At 36.6% G+C, this 12,645-nt stretch overlaps 1 protein-coding gene across 2 annotated transcripts in view; it reads right to left on the bottom strand.

Moving 5' to 3' along the window:
- Positions 1-8,129: 8,129 nt before the first annotated feature.
- LOC108577244 (putative mediator of RNA polymerase II transcription subunit 26) overlaps positions 8,130-12,645 on the bottom strand; it is a 61,965-nt gene continuing 57,449 nt past the window's right edge. For both annotated transcript variants that reach the window (XM_017940377.1, XM_017940378.1), the window contains exon 6: positions 8,130-8,492. In XM_017940377.1, the coding sequence (XP_017795866.1) occupies positions 8,405-8,492 (88 nt within the window). In that variant the 3' untranslated portion in view covers positions 8,130-8,404. The remainder of the gene's footprint in view (positions 8,493-12,645) is intronic.

Raw genomic sequence — 12,645 nt, 5'->3', positions numbered from 1 at the left:
AATGTTCATTTACGTTTTGTCGTTGCATTTTTCAATAAAATCCCGCAACACATGAGGTCGTTGAATCCGTCCCGTTACGTTCTATCATTTTGTACAAACAAAACATACTGTGCCGTTTAAAAATATCTAACCGATCTTGAAACGACCTTCAGGCTTGCACTTAGCAAACTTACACGTGCACGTAAGTACTAGTGTCCCCCTCTATCTCATTTGATACCACAATAACAGGTTTCTCAATTTAACGTAATTTCCGAAATATTAGTATTTTTATAGGTTAAAATCCTGCGTGTGTGTCTATACAGGGTGAACCATAAAACGTGATCACCTTAAATCATATTGTTATTCGTGGACTGATCGATTATTTTTTTTTCAAAGAGGTCCCTTAAGATGACTAAACACTTTTTATCAGTTGTTTTTTTCTTTCGAAGTTTTCAATGTCACCTTCAGTGTTTCTAGATAAATGAAGACCTATCGTAGAAATAAGTTAACCTCGAAAACTTAAGAGAAAGATAATTGATAAAAAGCATACTGTGATTATCTTACGAGTCTCTTTGAACCGTATTATGCGACACGAAAGAATCTTTGATCGATACACTAATAAAGTGATTTAAGGTGATCGCGTTACGCGGTTCACCCTGTATATATAAGTAAATAAATAATTTTTCTCCACAATATACATATGTATACTTCTTTCTAAGCTGTTTCAATATCATGCATAAAAGTATCGGGTATAACTATTTCACCGATATCTTTGCTTAAAATTTCTTTTGTTGTCGACTAGTAAGATGTTAAAGTTATATAAAAAATTATATCAGTAGTATTTGAAACGTGAGTACAGTGCATGTTTTCCTAGTTTTCTTGGTCTGTCACGCAATACTATCGTCTGAATCATGAAGTTTCTCTTATTATACAGCGCAATCGTAAGTCCGTAATACACGTGCCCCTGCATTGTTACATATAAAAGTGTGAATACGTGAACTTTCAAAATGAAGCATAAATTGCTTTTGCAATTTCTGTTCCCAAGAACGCAATATCGAGAAAAAAGTATGCGTGCAATTTAAAAACCAGTACGTTATTAAAAGTTGAAATGGCAAGAAATAAATTTAACATAACAAATGAAACATTACAAATTAAACTAAGAAATATTGAACGAACAATCCATATTTTCTAAAAAAAAAAAACTGTTCGTATGGTTTTCAAAGTTATATGTTACAATGTATTTAAAATACTTTTGCGAAAATCATTTCGAAAACTTTCTCCATCAATTTCACACCTCAAGTACCATAATTCAGTTTCATCTAATTCCTGCTAAACCTCTTCTTTCTTTCCATAAAAAGCACAAAATATTTCAGAACTATTACCTCATTTACACGAGGGCGTCCCTACTTTTTTCAGCAAAACAATGTTAGCGCATTCTACGAATAAATATAAGACAAAAATGTCATGTAAACATAACCTCAAAAATGTTTTATTCCAAAATTATAGCAAAAATACGAATTAATAACGCACTGGTTTTCATTCGATACAACACGAGACAGACTTCCTTGCGAGGAACAATAAAAGAAAAGGTTTATCGGATAAAAGTTAATACGCTTGAGGAATTAATGCAAAGAATTTGTGATGTATTCACCGAAATTAAAGGAAATCAACCCGAAATTCGCAGTGTAATAAATTCACTTTTTAATAGACGTCAGTCCTGTATTTAAAAGAACGGATTACACTTTGAAATGGAATTAAAGTAAGTAAATATCGTCAATCTGTTCTCATGCTGTATCGAACGAAAACGAGCCCGTAGTTATTTCATATTTTTCTTACAACTTTTTAATAAATCATTTTTGAGGTTATGTTTATACCACGTTTTTCTCTTATTTGTACTCGTAGAAAATGCTGACATAATTTGCTGAAAATCAGTAGAGACACCTTGCAGGGTATGTGAATAAAAGACGAGCGTATATTATGTATTGCAATTATTTACCCATTCGTCGTAGGATTCGGACGTGAAGCGGTGCTCTTCGTCACGGATGGTTCCTTCATAGCTTCTTCGATCTTCAGAAATTCTTTCCTGACTACTACCTGTCACAATGCCTTCTATCTTTCGATTCTTGTCATGCAAACAGTGAAAACGACGGAGATTGGCTCTTTTTTCATTTACACAGTACACGATCCTCGTGTTTCCAGCTTTTTCCCCCAGAAGAATCACACTCTAACCACTAACACACCACTCGGTTTAATGATGTCCTTCCCTTAATGAACACCAAACGCGTACCGCTAATTTGGGAAGCTCTTGAGCAAGCATCGTGACGAATTACGCAATATAATACGAAGAATGGTATGCCTATTTTTCCTAGTCGACACAACCGGGTTATAATTGTTCGTTCGTTGACTTTTTAAACCAGGCAGCAGGGATTCTCGTGATACTAGGTGGATTCAGCTTGCTTTCCTCTCGCTTTCTCACCGTTAGTGCCGCTTATTTACGATGCTCCCTTCCGTTCTAGCGATTTCCTCTTCCTCTTCGTCCCCCCGTCCTTCTTTTCCCTTCTTTTTCCTTCACTTTTTTTTTCTCTCGGTTTCTAGTTCGCTCTAGGACTCGCGGAACGACGGACAAAGAGCGATTCGCGAACACGATTACCGCTCTCCTTGCGCCGCGAACTCTCTAATCCGCGGTGTTCTTTTTAAACGGTTGTTAAATCCGGCGTACACATTAACGAGTTTACGATTATATTTCGCGTCTGTACAAAAGGCGGCCACTCGTCCGGCCCATTCGTTACGTTGATCGCTGCGATTATTCACTGATTGGGCTTTGTTGAGAATGATCTTCGACGGGGGAAAAAAAAAAAAAAATATCAAAGGTACAACGGATGCGAAGTACGGTTTCTTTTTTTCTTTTTCTTTCTTTATAACACTTACGGTTAGATCTGCGGTTAACGCAACGAAAATTTGCTTTATACAAGAAAAATGAATTGTTATTAGTGGAGTATTGTAATACTCGTTTTAAACGTGAAAATTTGAACGTTGTTGTTTAACAGATTTTGAAACTGTGAAAATTTGAATTACAATTGAATACAAATTTGAATTGACTTTCTCCGTAAAGTACATCAAGTATTTCAGTACTTCTCACGTATAAAACACATATCAGCATTAATGTACTGTACAGGAATCCCTGCTGCTAAACATTATACTTGAGTAAGAGGGAAAAGTATAGAAGCAGATTTCACCTATTAAAAAATTTCATGCATTATTCAACAACTGTTTCTTTTTTTTTTTTTTTATCTGTAATTTATATTCTATTTCGACGTATAAAATGTTACTGAAGTGAGCATACCCAGTATAATAAGCATGTTACGTCAATTTTAATAGCATTTCAATATTTTAATACCAACTAGATGTCACGGTTTCACTTGAACAAACGTATTACCTACCTAAAATCAAAAACCTTCAGACAAATAAATTCGTGTCCCTTTAACGAAACAGAGCATTTCAATTTTCCAAGGAATAAGTTTGAAGTGTTAGTACCGGTTTAAGAATCCATTAGGATTTTAAATGCAGCCTTTATTTGTTTTTTGGTACATAAATACATCTCATCGGTACAATTGCAACAGCTATTACGAAATTAAATATCTCTCCAACGAAATAATTTTCAAATATTAACGTTCAGTATGGACTCGTTACAAATACACAACATACGATTTTTACGCAAATTTTGATATTTCGTTTTTTAAACGAGTGTTCAATTCGCAAATATGGATTACATCAGGCGTGTCCAACCTGCGGCCCGCGGGCAGCAATGTGGCCCTGAACAGCACAATATCGTAAACTTTGAACATTATTGTTCGAGTTTTAGCGATATTTTTCACGACTCAATTGCATTACAATAAAAAATATTAAAAAATAAAGGAGGTTTTGTTACTTATGTACGATTAACTTTATTACATATTTCGTATGGCCCAGGCAAATCGAAAGGTTGGACGCCCATGGATTACCATCGAATAGATTAATGTTGGCCAAAATAAGAAAAGAAGTACGAGCGATACTACATTCACAATTTCACTTCCATGTTTGTTTAATCAAATGCTACATACCATGACTAGTTTCGGAATGAAAATTTGGACTGCCTCTAGTATAACGTTTAGGTATAAAGTTTGAACTAAAATTAGGTGTATAGTTAACGCTAACATTATAGTTCATTCGAATAAAATTATATTAGCACCTTTCTGGCGGCATTTTTACCAAATACTTTTACGTATTCTCGCGTATCATTTGAAACAAATAGTACCTCGAAGCAACATACTTACACAAAACTGTTTATCATCTTATTACATCTGCGAATAAGTTAAGTCAAATAGATAGATAGTAAATGTAAATCACTTGCTATACGCGTATATACGATGACGAGAATAATTCTTAATTTCTGAACAGGACAGAAAATGATATTTATATCGTATAACATTATTTATTGCAATATATATATACTTCTTGTAGTTCCTCTATCAATTATCAAGACTATCTCTGATTAGTTGTAATTCAGAAAAGTATCGAATGATAAGGAAAATTGTAAAAACTAAGATTGCGTAACGTTATTAAGAGAAACGAATCTCGAAGAGCAGGCAACCATGCTTTAAACGATTACAAACAAGTGCTAAGAAATTTTTAAGTAATTTGAGCAAAATTTTTAATTTAACACACAGAACGATGTTTCCAACCACGCGAAATAATTCGAAAAACTTACACGTATTTTACATCCTAATAGATAACAAAGAAACAATGCAGCAACTCGTAACTGAATCTAGGGACAATGAATAAATTTATACAATTCGTTTAAAGGAAAACATCGTTCACCTTTACACGCCTAAAGCTACATCTTGGAAGAGCTCGAAATGAAATATTTCTTATTTCGTTACAAGCAAGTAACGTTCCCAAAAGATATCGAAGAAATTTTCACACAAAGCTAAAACTACGGAAAAATAAAGAAAGAAATCTATGAAACATTTTTCCGTTAGAAATATCGGAAATATATGTGTATATATATAAAACGCCAGAAAATGCTGATCTCCAAAATAGACTACTTTTGTTAAATGTCCAAAAGAGAGAGAGAGAGGAAAAAATGTTTCGTGGTTGATGGATACAAGGTGAATGACTTGTACGCGATGAATCGTAAATGCTGTCTGTAACAACGCCACAGGCACAAAACCTTACTCCACAGAATGTCAAGCTTCTCTGTCAATGTTGCTTCACTATACATTCTTTTATTTTTCTCTGTAACGCAACCCTACTTAAACTCCCCACGTGGGGATTAGGGGGTGGTGCGCACCGGAAGGGTCCGGACAGCATGTATGATTCACGAATTGCACGACACCAGCAATTACTCTGTTATTGTTCACGGGAGTTTGTTCGATAGAAGCTTGAGGCACTTAACAGCGCATCCCTTTAAAATCTTACGAATGAGTAGTGTAGTACTGTGCGAAGCTCAGTAGTTTGCCCCCAGGGCGGCACAGGGGCAAGAAGGGCATTTCGCTTGCAGATTTCGAATCTTCGATTCGTCGATGTTATCGCGTTCCGGTCAATGATGACAATACGTGTGCCGTATTTACCTACGATTGTGTTAGAGAAGATGGGCTTACGGGGATACGACCCAATCAGACCCGCATTCCTTCCAGGGGCAAACTCCTGAGCTCTGGACTGTAAATGGTAACATGCATTAGGTCCATGGACTTGGGAATGTTTCATCCCTGTTATACGGTTATGTATATTGAAATGTACTCCAGATATTATTTTTCTCTCTACGGATACTGATAGAAAACTATACGTATTATGGATAATACTACGAAGTCTTTAGCAATGTTTAAATGCATCTCTTGCGACTTTATGGAACGTGTTAAATTAATTACAGCGTAAACTAGCGGTAAATACTTGAGCATACATTAATACTTATCCCCTCAAGGTACACTAAGTGAAAGCTGAAGGTAAATTCACATGCTAAAGTTCACCGTACTGTGCAAGTGAAATGACAGCCATAGGAAATCCCCCTTCAGGAGTATTCAGAATCCTAGAATGTATCGGATAACCTTCAGACCACTCTGAACGTATTATACCTAACTTACCGTAATACGAGTACTCTAACAAGGAAACAAGACCGATCCGGGCCTACCTGTTTTGCGATCGAGTACGTATTAAAAATATTGGGGAAACTAAGGGATCGAGAGAAACTTCACTTCGAGGAGACACTCTCCTCCGGTAAAGAGACTAACAGTACGCGAAAACGGCCTAGGTTCTTATTCAACGATTCAAATTCGCAGCGTGCCGTGTTAATTAATAAAGACACCCATTCGAGATTCTACTTAAGAATATGCTAAACACCGGGGGACTAGTTTTGAGCATAATCAATTTAAAGGTCATTCAACTTTGCAACGATCGAAGAAACTTCAACTACGCCGATAAAATGCTTTCAGTAAACTAAAGATTCGACGATGTTACGTTATACTTCTCACCTTCTGCGTGACACCAACGATTAGTAATCAAAGCAGATCATACTCGAGATACTTTCAATCTTAACGAAGTTGATGGATCAAATTATACTTACGGCGGGCAAACGAAGCTTCGTGTGAAATTCAAATTTCAGTTAAAGCACTTGCTTGATCGGGTATCGGAGAATGACAGTAAAATGAACGAGAGGATATGGAGACTTTCACCTTCGCTGAAACTGCGAGGCTAATAGACACGTACAGCCCTGACAAGAAACTAGTTTACGTAGAGTCCTTCCAAACGCGACAGGATATCAATTTACGAGGCACAAATTTTCGAGTTGGTTAACTACAGTAATTACAAACTCGTCCGGAGGCCATGGACATCAACTCTTCAAGGGTTTTACCGTGTAATGTTAGTCTACTGGAAGCATTTCGATACTTCTAAGGGAAGTGACATTGGAGCGACGTTCACAAGTTCTAGCTGGCTGTAAAACGATATTTTTACAGTTCGGACTTGTTCAGCGATCCCCCGAATGTGTCGAAAATGTACGCAGAGGGGATATATACTAACATGTGTGTATATATATTTTGTACTAAGAAGACTAATTTCTGTTATTGCAAATTACGTTCGATAAGGAAGAATCGAGAATAATCGTATTGCGCTTCGGGAATATTTCAACTTTTACATATACATAGAATACTATTTATGTACATCTACAGAAGTAAAACTATGTGATAGATAAAGAAAATATCTATAATGCAGAAGAATAGGAATCGAAAATTGTTCGCCCGTGGGCGAATCTATGAAATTGATATATCAAATAATTACATTCGATCACAATGATATTAACAACAACCTATTATCGAAATGATCCTTACAGAAGGTCTACGGTAACGTTAACGCATAATTAAGATAAAAAAAAGAACTAACCTTACGCATTACCTCGTATATGCACCTATATCTATCATGGACGTGATTCATGTGGTAACAGTTTTAGGGCAAATAAAGAGAATGTAACCACAGTGAAACGAAGCAAATGAAAAGAAGCAATCGTGCGACAATATTCTTTACAACATGCTGTGTTTTTAACTGGAAGAATATGTTATTTATAAGGAGAACAGACAGAAAATAAAAACGAGTAGAATTGAAAATCTAAATAATTGTTTCGTCAGGTTGGTGTCGATCTATTATTCCGATGAAGAAAATCTTTCGTGGTGCTGCGCTTTCTAAATACTTTTCCAAGGATTATCGCTACACTTATTTGTAGCGCGCGATAATTCATATACTCGTATAACTAATAAATAACACTGGAAATCGAGTACGAATACTAACCACGTAACTACGTACTTTCTGTGTATACATTTATCGATTAAGCGACGATTAATTAGATCCGCTAGGAGACTAGAAAAAACACTGAAAAAAGAACAATCGAGCCGAAAATGGTTCGAATTTGGAACTTTTGACAAGGACGAAAGTTATCGGACGTGACGGAGACTCGTATGAAATTGGAAAAATAATCTCTATCGTTCATGCTACTTGTCATCGTCGCATTTATCATCATGATCATCATCATCATCATCATCATCATCATCATTTATAGTCATTTGCTTGTGCTAGCGTTTTGCTATCCAATGATTATATACTGTATTTTAAGTAAATATGTCTGCTTATTGGAAAAAGACTTTGCCCAGACGTTTCGTTAATCAAAATGTAATTTTTCATGCATGCATTCATTAACATTCTTTCTTCGTTTCTTTTCTTTTTTGCTTTGTTTGTATTTGTTTCACTTTATGTATCTCCTCTGTCAAAAAATCTCATCTCGTATGCCTGATTTCTGTCCCTGCCTAAGTGTACGTCCGTGATCTCAACGCTATGCCGACTTAGTCGCTGCGATTAGTGTGGTTTCGCTAGTCGACAGAGAAGGGCTGGCGGGTTGTGGTCGCTAGTTAGGATATGTCAGCTGGTAGTAGTCCCCACCCGCGGAGTCCTCATCGGGGCTTTGCAATTGCTTCACTCGCTTTATTAGCGCGCTAGAACACAAAATACTATCGCTGAATTGACGTTCTTTCAATTTTTTCGTTATTGGTATGTTTTTGTTTTCTTTTTTTCTTTTTTTTTTTCGTTTCTTAATTTTTTATATCGATTTTCTCGGAAATGTACAGTGTCCCACGATTTTATCTCTAAAAAGATGAAGACTCAGATTTTACGGTGCCAATTTTGATTACACGCGTTCGGCAAATTTTTTTGAAAATTGCGCGAGTGTAACGAGTGTACTTACTAGGACAATTATGAAATTAACGAACAAGCTTGTTTTCCTTTACTGTCGTACATTTAACTGTAACCCGTGTTTGTTTTATTTCTGCCGGACAAAAACGAACTGAAATAAGACTAGACGTGTAACCACTGTGTTCGAATGCTCGGGGATTGTTATAAACCAAAAATTGAAAATTTATGCGGAATTTTGCAATGCGGACGGGGAAAGAAGCAAGAGAGGGTGTTTCGTAACGAATTTCACATGGTGAAATAGGGTGTGACCACAACGCATCTACTTTTCTTGCGAGCTGAAATGACAAGACAATTTCCTTTACGGATAAAAACTGAAAATAAAACGCATACACGGCAGGAAAAATGACAAGCAGAGTACCATATGAGCAGAGAAGTTTAATGCGACGAGCCCTAATTTCTTAGAATTATGTTAAAAGAACGTGTGACGAAACTCTGTCATTACTGCTAATAAAACGTCTGCAATTCCCAGCATTTGTTTTTATTTTCAAGGATAAGCTCTTCCTTTCGCAAACTTCCCTTGTTCATTGTTTCGTGCGGCCACTACTTTAGTACGCAATCCTCTACTTTCTTCTCTCATAATGTTAACCCCTTAAATAATGTAATTACACGTGGAAAATATTTCAAAGGAAAATTCTCATCTTGGCATTATTCAAAATTATTTTCCTAACGGCAAAATGAAGACTCGTTAAATCAAATACAAAAGCAACATAAACTGTTTTTAAAGCAAGACGTGAAACTTTGGCAAGAGACACAATTGTAGCCGAGTTATTTGAAACAAAATACACAAATAAAAGAGTATACGAAAATAGTAAAGCGACATAACACCAGATTAACCTATTAACCAGCACATTTTTCCACTAGAGGCACTCATTTGGTTAAGTATCATAATATGACAATAAACGAATTAACACATTTTATCCATAAAAGAATGCGAAAATGTTTCAATATGATTTCGAACAGAAACGTCACGAATATGGTGAATGCAGAGAGATGAATCGACAATTGAGCCACTCAGAAGTCAAAGTGGCTAACTCCGTTAAATGAAATTTATCAAATTTTTTTTTTATTTGTACAAAGTTAAGCACCAAGATACTAAAATTGGAAGAATTTCAAAAAGTGGAGTTAATCATTTTGACTTTCGAATGGCTCAATTAAACAATCAACGTACTTGGAAAAGTCGAGTCATTAACTCGATTTCGCCGGTCAAAAGGTTAATTTTAACAAGCAACACGATCGTTAGAATTGAACGTGATTTTCCACCTCGAATATCCTTACAGCTATTTAATGCTTTCACGAGTTACTTTATTCTCACACTGTTACGGAAAACTGTATCAGGACAAAATTATCATTCCAATAGAAAACTAATATCCAAAGTGCCGTCTACTATTTTAATTTACTACAATTCTAAATGTTTACATTACAGATTAGAGAAAACTACGAAAGGTGAAGAAAGGAAACTGTTGCACAATGGCGGCAAGCTACTTAAGGCCGCTTGATAGTTGACACGTTAAGCGCCCAGGCTGGCCCGTAGGGATCGGCACGAGACTTTCCGTTTACGCTACGCCGGTCTATGGTACAGTTTCCTTTTCTAAGCAGACCATACCAAAGATTTTCAAAATTTCTTTGCCCACACAATTTACAATGCTGCCAGATATAGAAAGCGATGTTAATTTCACAGAAAATCGGCAGAAAACTTAACAAAAAGAGTGGTAACTTACTGTACCATGCGGAAAGGAAACCCGCATCTTTGTTTAAATTGTTTTAATAAATTACATTAGTTTTTAATAAAATATTATATTTTCCGTTTGATACCATAGTTAATACCTTTAGTTGAGGCGCGGCAGCCTAGTTTCAAGCAAAAATCACCGCCGGTCCACATAACCAGCGCAGCGCAAACGAAAAGTCCCTAGAGACCGACGTGGCGTTTAACGTGTTAAGGAAATAAACGTTGCTCATATTTGATAAATTGAATTTTTCGTAGATAAAACTCATATGTAACGCACTCTGAAGTTTATCGTACCGTAATATTGCAATAATTTTATTTTCCACAGTCTGAACTATCATACAAATATTTTGCACATTTTCTTATGCCGAGTCCACACTGGCCAGAACTGTTCGCGAACAGAAGCAGCATCGTGTCTGCACTGGAGCTCTCTAATGAATTCACTGCTCACAAAAAAGTGTCTACACAGCCAGTAAACGTGGTTCATGACCTGTTCGTGAACTGCTCGCGAACATCAGTGTGGACCCGGCATTAGATTGTGTACGTCGTTAGAACAGCGGACAACTACTCAAGACCGACGGACGGCGTCCATAGGAGCCGTGCAAAAACCTGCGCTCCGACTGAAGAGCGACAATAGACGCCGTCCGAAAAATATTTTTAGACGCCGTCTGAAATGCCTTTGCTGCAGCTAGAGATTAACTCTATTAACCATCCTAATTTACATCGCGTAGGCGTTATTTCATCTAACTCTACCGGCCGCAGCGAACATATTGGCGGTCCAACATGTCCGCCGATAGGGACTGTTCCGCGCGCTGACTCTACCGTACCGAAAAGGTTAATAAATACAGTTCGAACTAACGATTGTCGAAGTCTTTCGAATGTTGCTACTGTAATTGTAAACAGTGGTCAATGCATTTTGAATACATTTCCAAAGCTGGTCTTCTGTTTCTACCATAAGTAGAGGCCAAAAGGCGTTAGATCTTAGATCCATCGACGAATGGAAACCTGCGTTCTTGCAGAAGGAAGAAATTCCGAACACTTATTATAACTGCCATAACAATCGATAAAAATCTTCGAACGCTTGTAACTTTTCAATAAAGCATTTTCGGATATAAGTTTATACGAACTTAACACGTAGTATCAGTTTGGCCCTGACCTTTTTGAACACCCTGTATATTATATCCGCATACTGTCACGGACAATTGGTAAAAAGATTGAAAAGTAACATGAAATTGTATTTGTTCATACTTAACTGAAAATGTAAAAGTGTAGATGTTTTAATGAAACAAAATTGAGAGTACACGTCAATATTTAGAGGATTATCATGTATGATTTATTGCAAAGCCTTTTGCATCAATGATAGCTTGTAAACGTCGCGGCATGGATTCGATCAATTTTTGTATAAAGAAAAACGAACTATTGTTAAATTCTTCGCGTAATTTTATTTGAAAATTTTCCACGCTTGCTAAATTATGCTTCAACATTTTCGATGTTAACCCTCCCTAGATATGTTCGATCGGATGACTGGGGAGGGGTTATCAACCCTCCGCAGGCAATCTGGGTCTTTGATGATCCACGTGAAATTTCGCTCTCGTATTTTTTCGTGTTCGCTATAATTTAATAAGAGGAACGAATCCACGGAGCACACCGCGAGTACGCGATGAAGGACCGGAAGAGAAGACCAGAAGACAACAGAGCAACGAAAGACAACACCCTATTACAGTTCACGCCACTACGGGAGCGCATCGATCATTCTATAATCTGTTAGGGTTTGTTTCTAACATTTCGAAACGAATTTTTATTTTTATTGAAAAAAGTTTGAAACATTTCACTTAACAAACAATTGTACAACGTAGTAGAGAGACTTTGGTAAATACTCCAAAATTTTTTCACTTTTTTTGAAAAGTTAAAACAGTAAAAAAGTTAGAGTTGGACAGAAACGACAGAAACGAGGTGTGGAAAAATATGTTTGCCTACGGAGGGTTAATAATTTAGGCATATGATATAATAGCCATTCTTGCAGTACATACGATGTGCACTTAGGATCGTTGTCCTGTTGAAAATAATACAGTAAATTCTCTACAAGTGTCAGTCAGCTTGGATTCTACAAGTGTCAGTATAGATAGTCCTACTCCTAGGTTGCGTCATTGCTGCGCCTATGTTATCTCGCTCGC

The sequence above is a fragment of the Habropoda laboriosa genome, unplaced genomic scaffold (genome assembly GCF_001263275.1).
Source record: "Habropoda laboriosa isolate 0110345459 unplaced genomic scaffold, ASM126327v1 scaffold709, whole genome shotgun sequence".
NCBI lineage: Eukaryota > Metazoa > Arthropoda > Insecta > Hymenoptera > Apidae > Habropoda > Habropoda laboriosa.
This window is presented reverse-complemented; position numbering and strand designations above follow the sequence as displayed.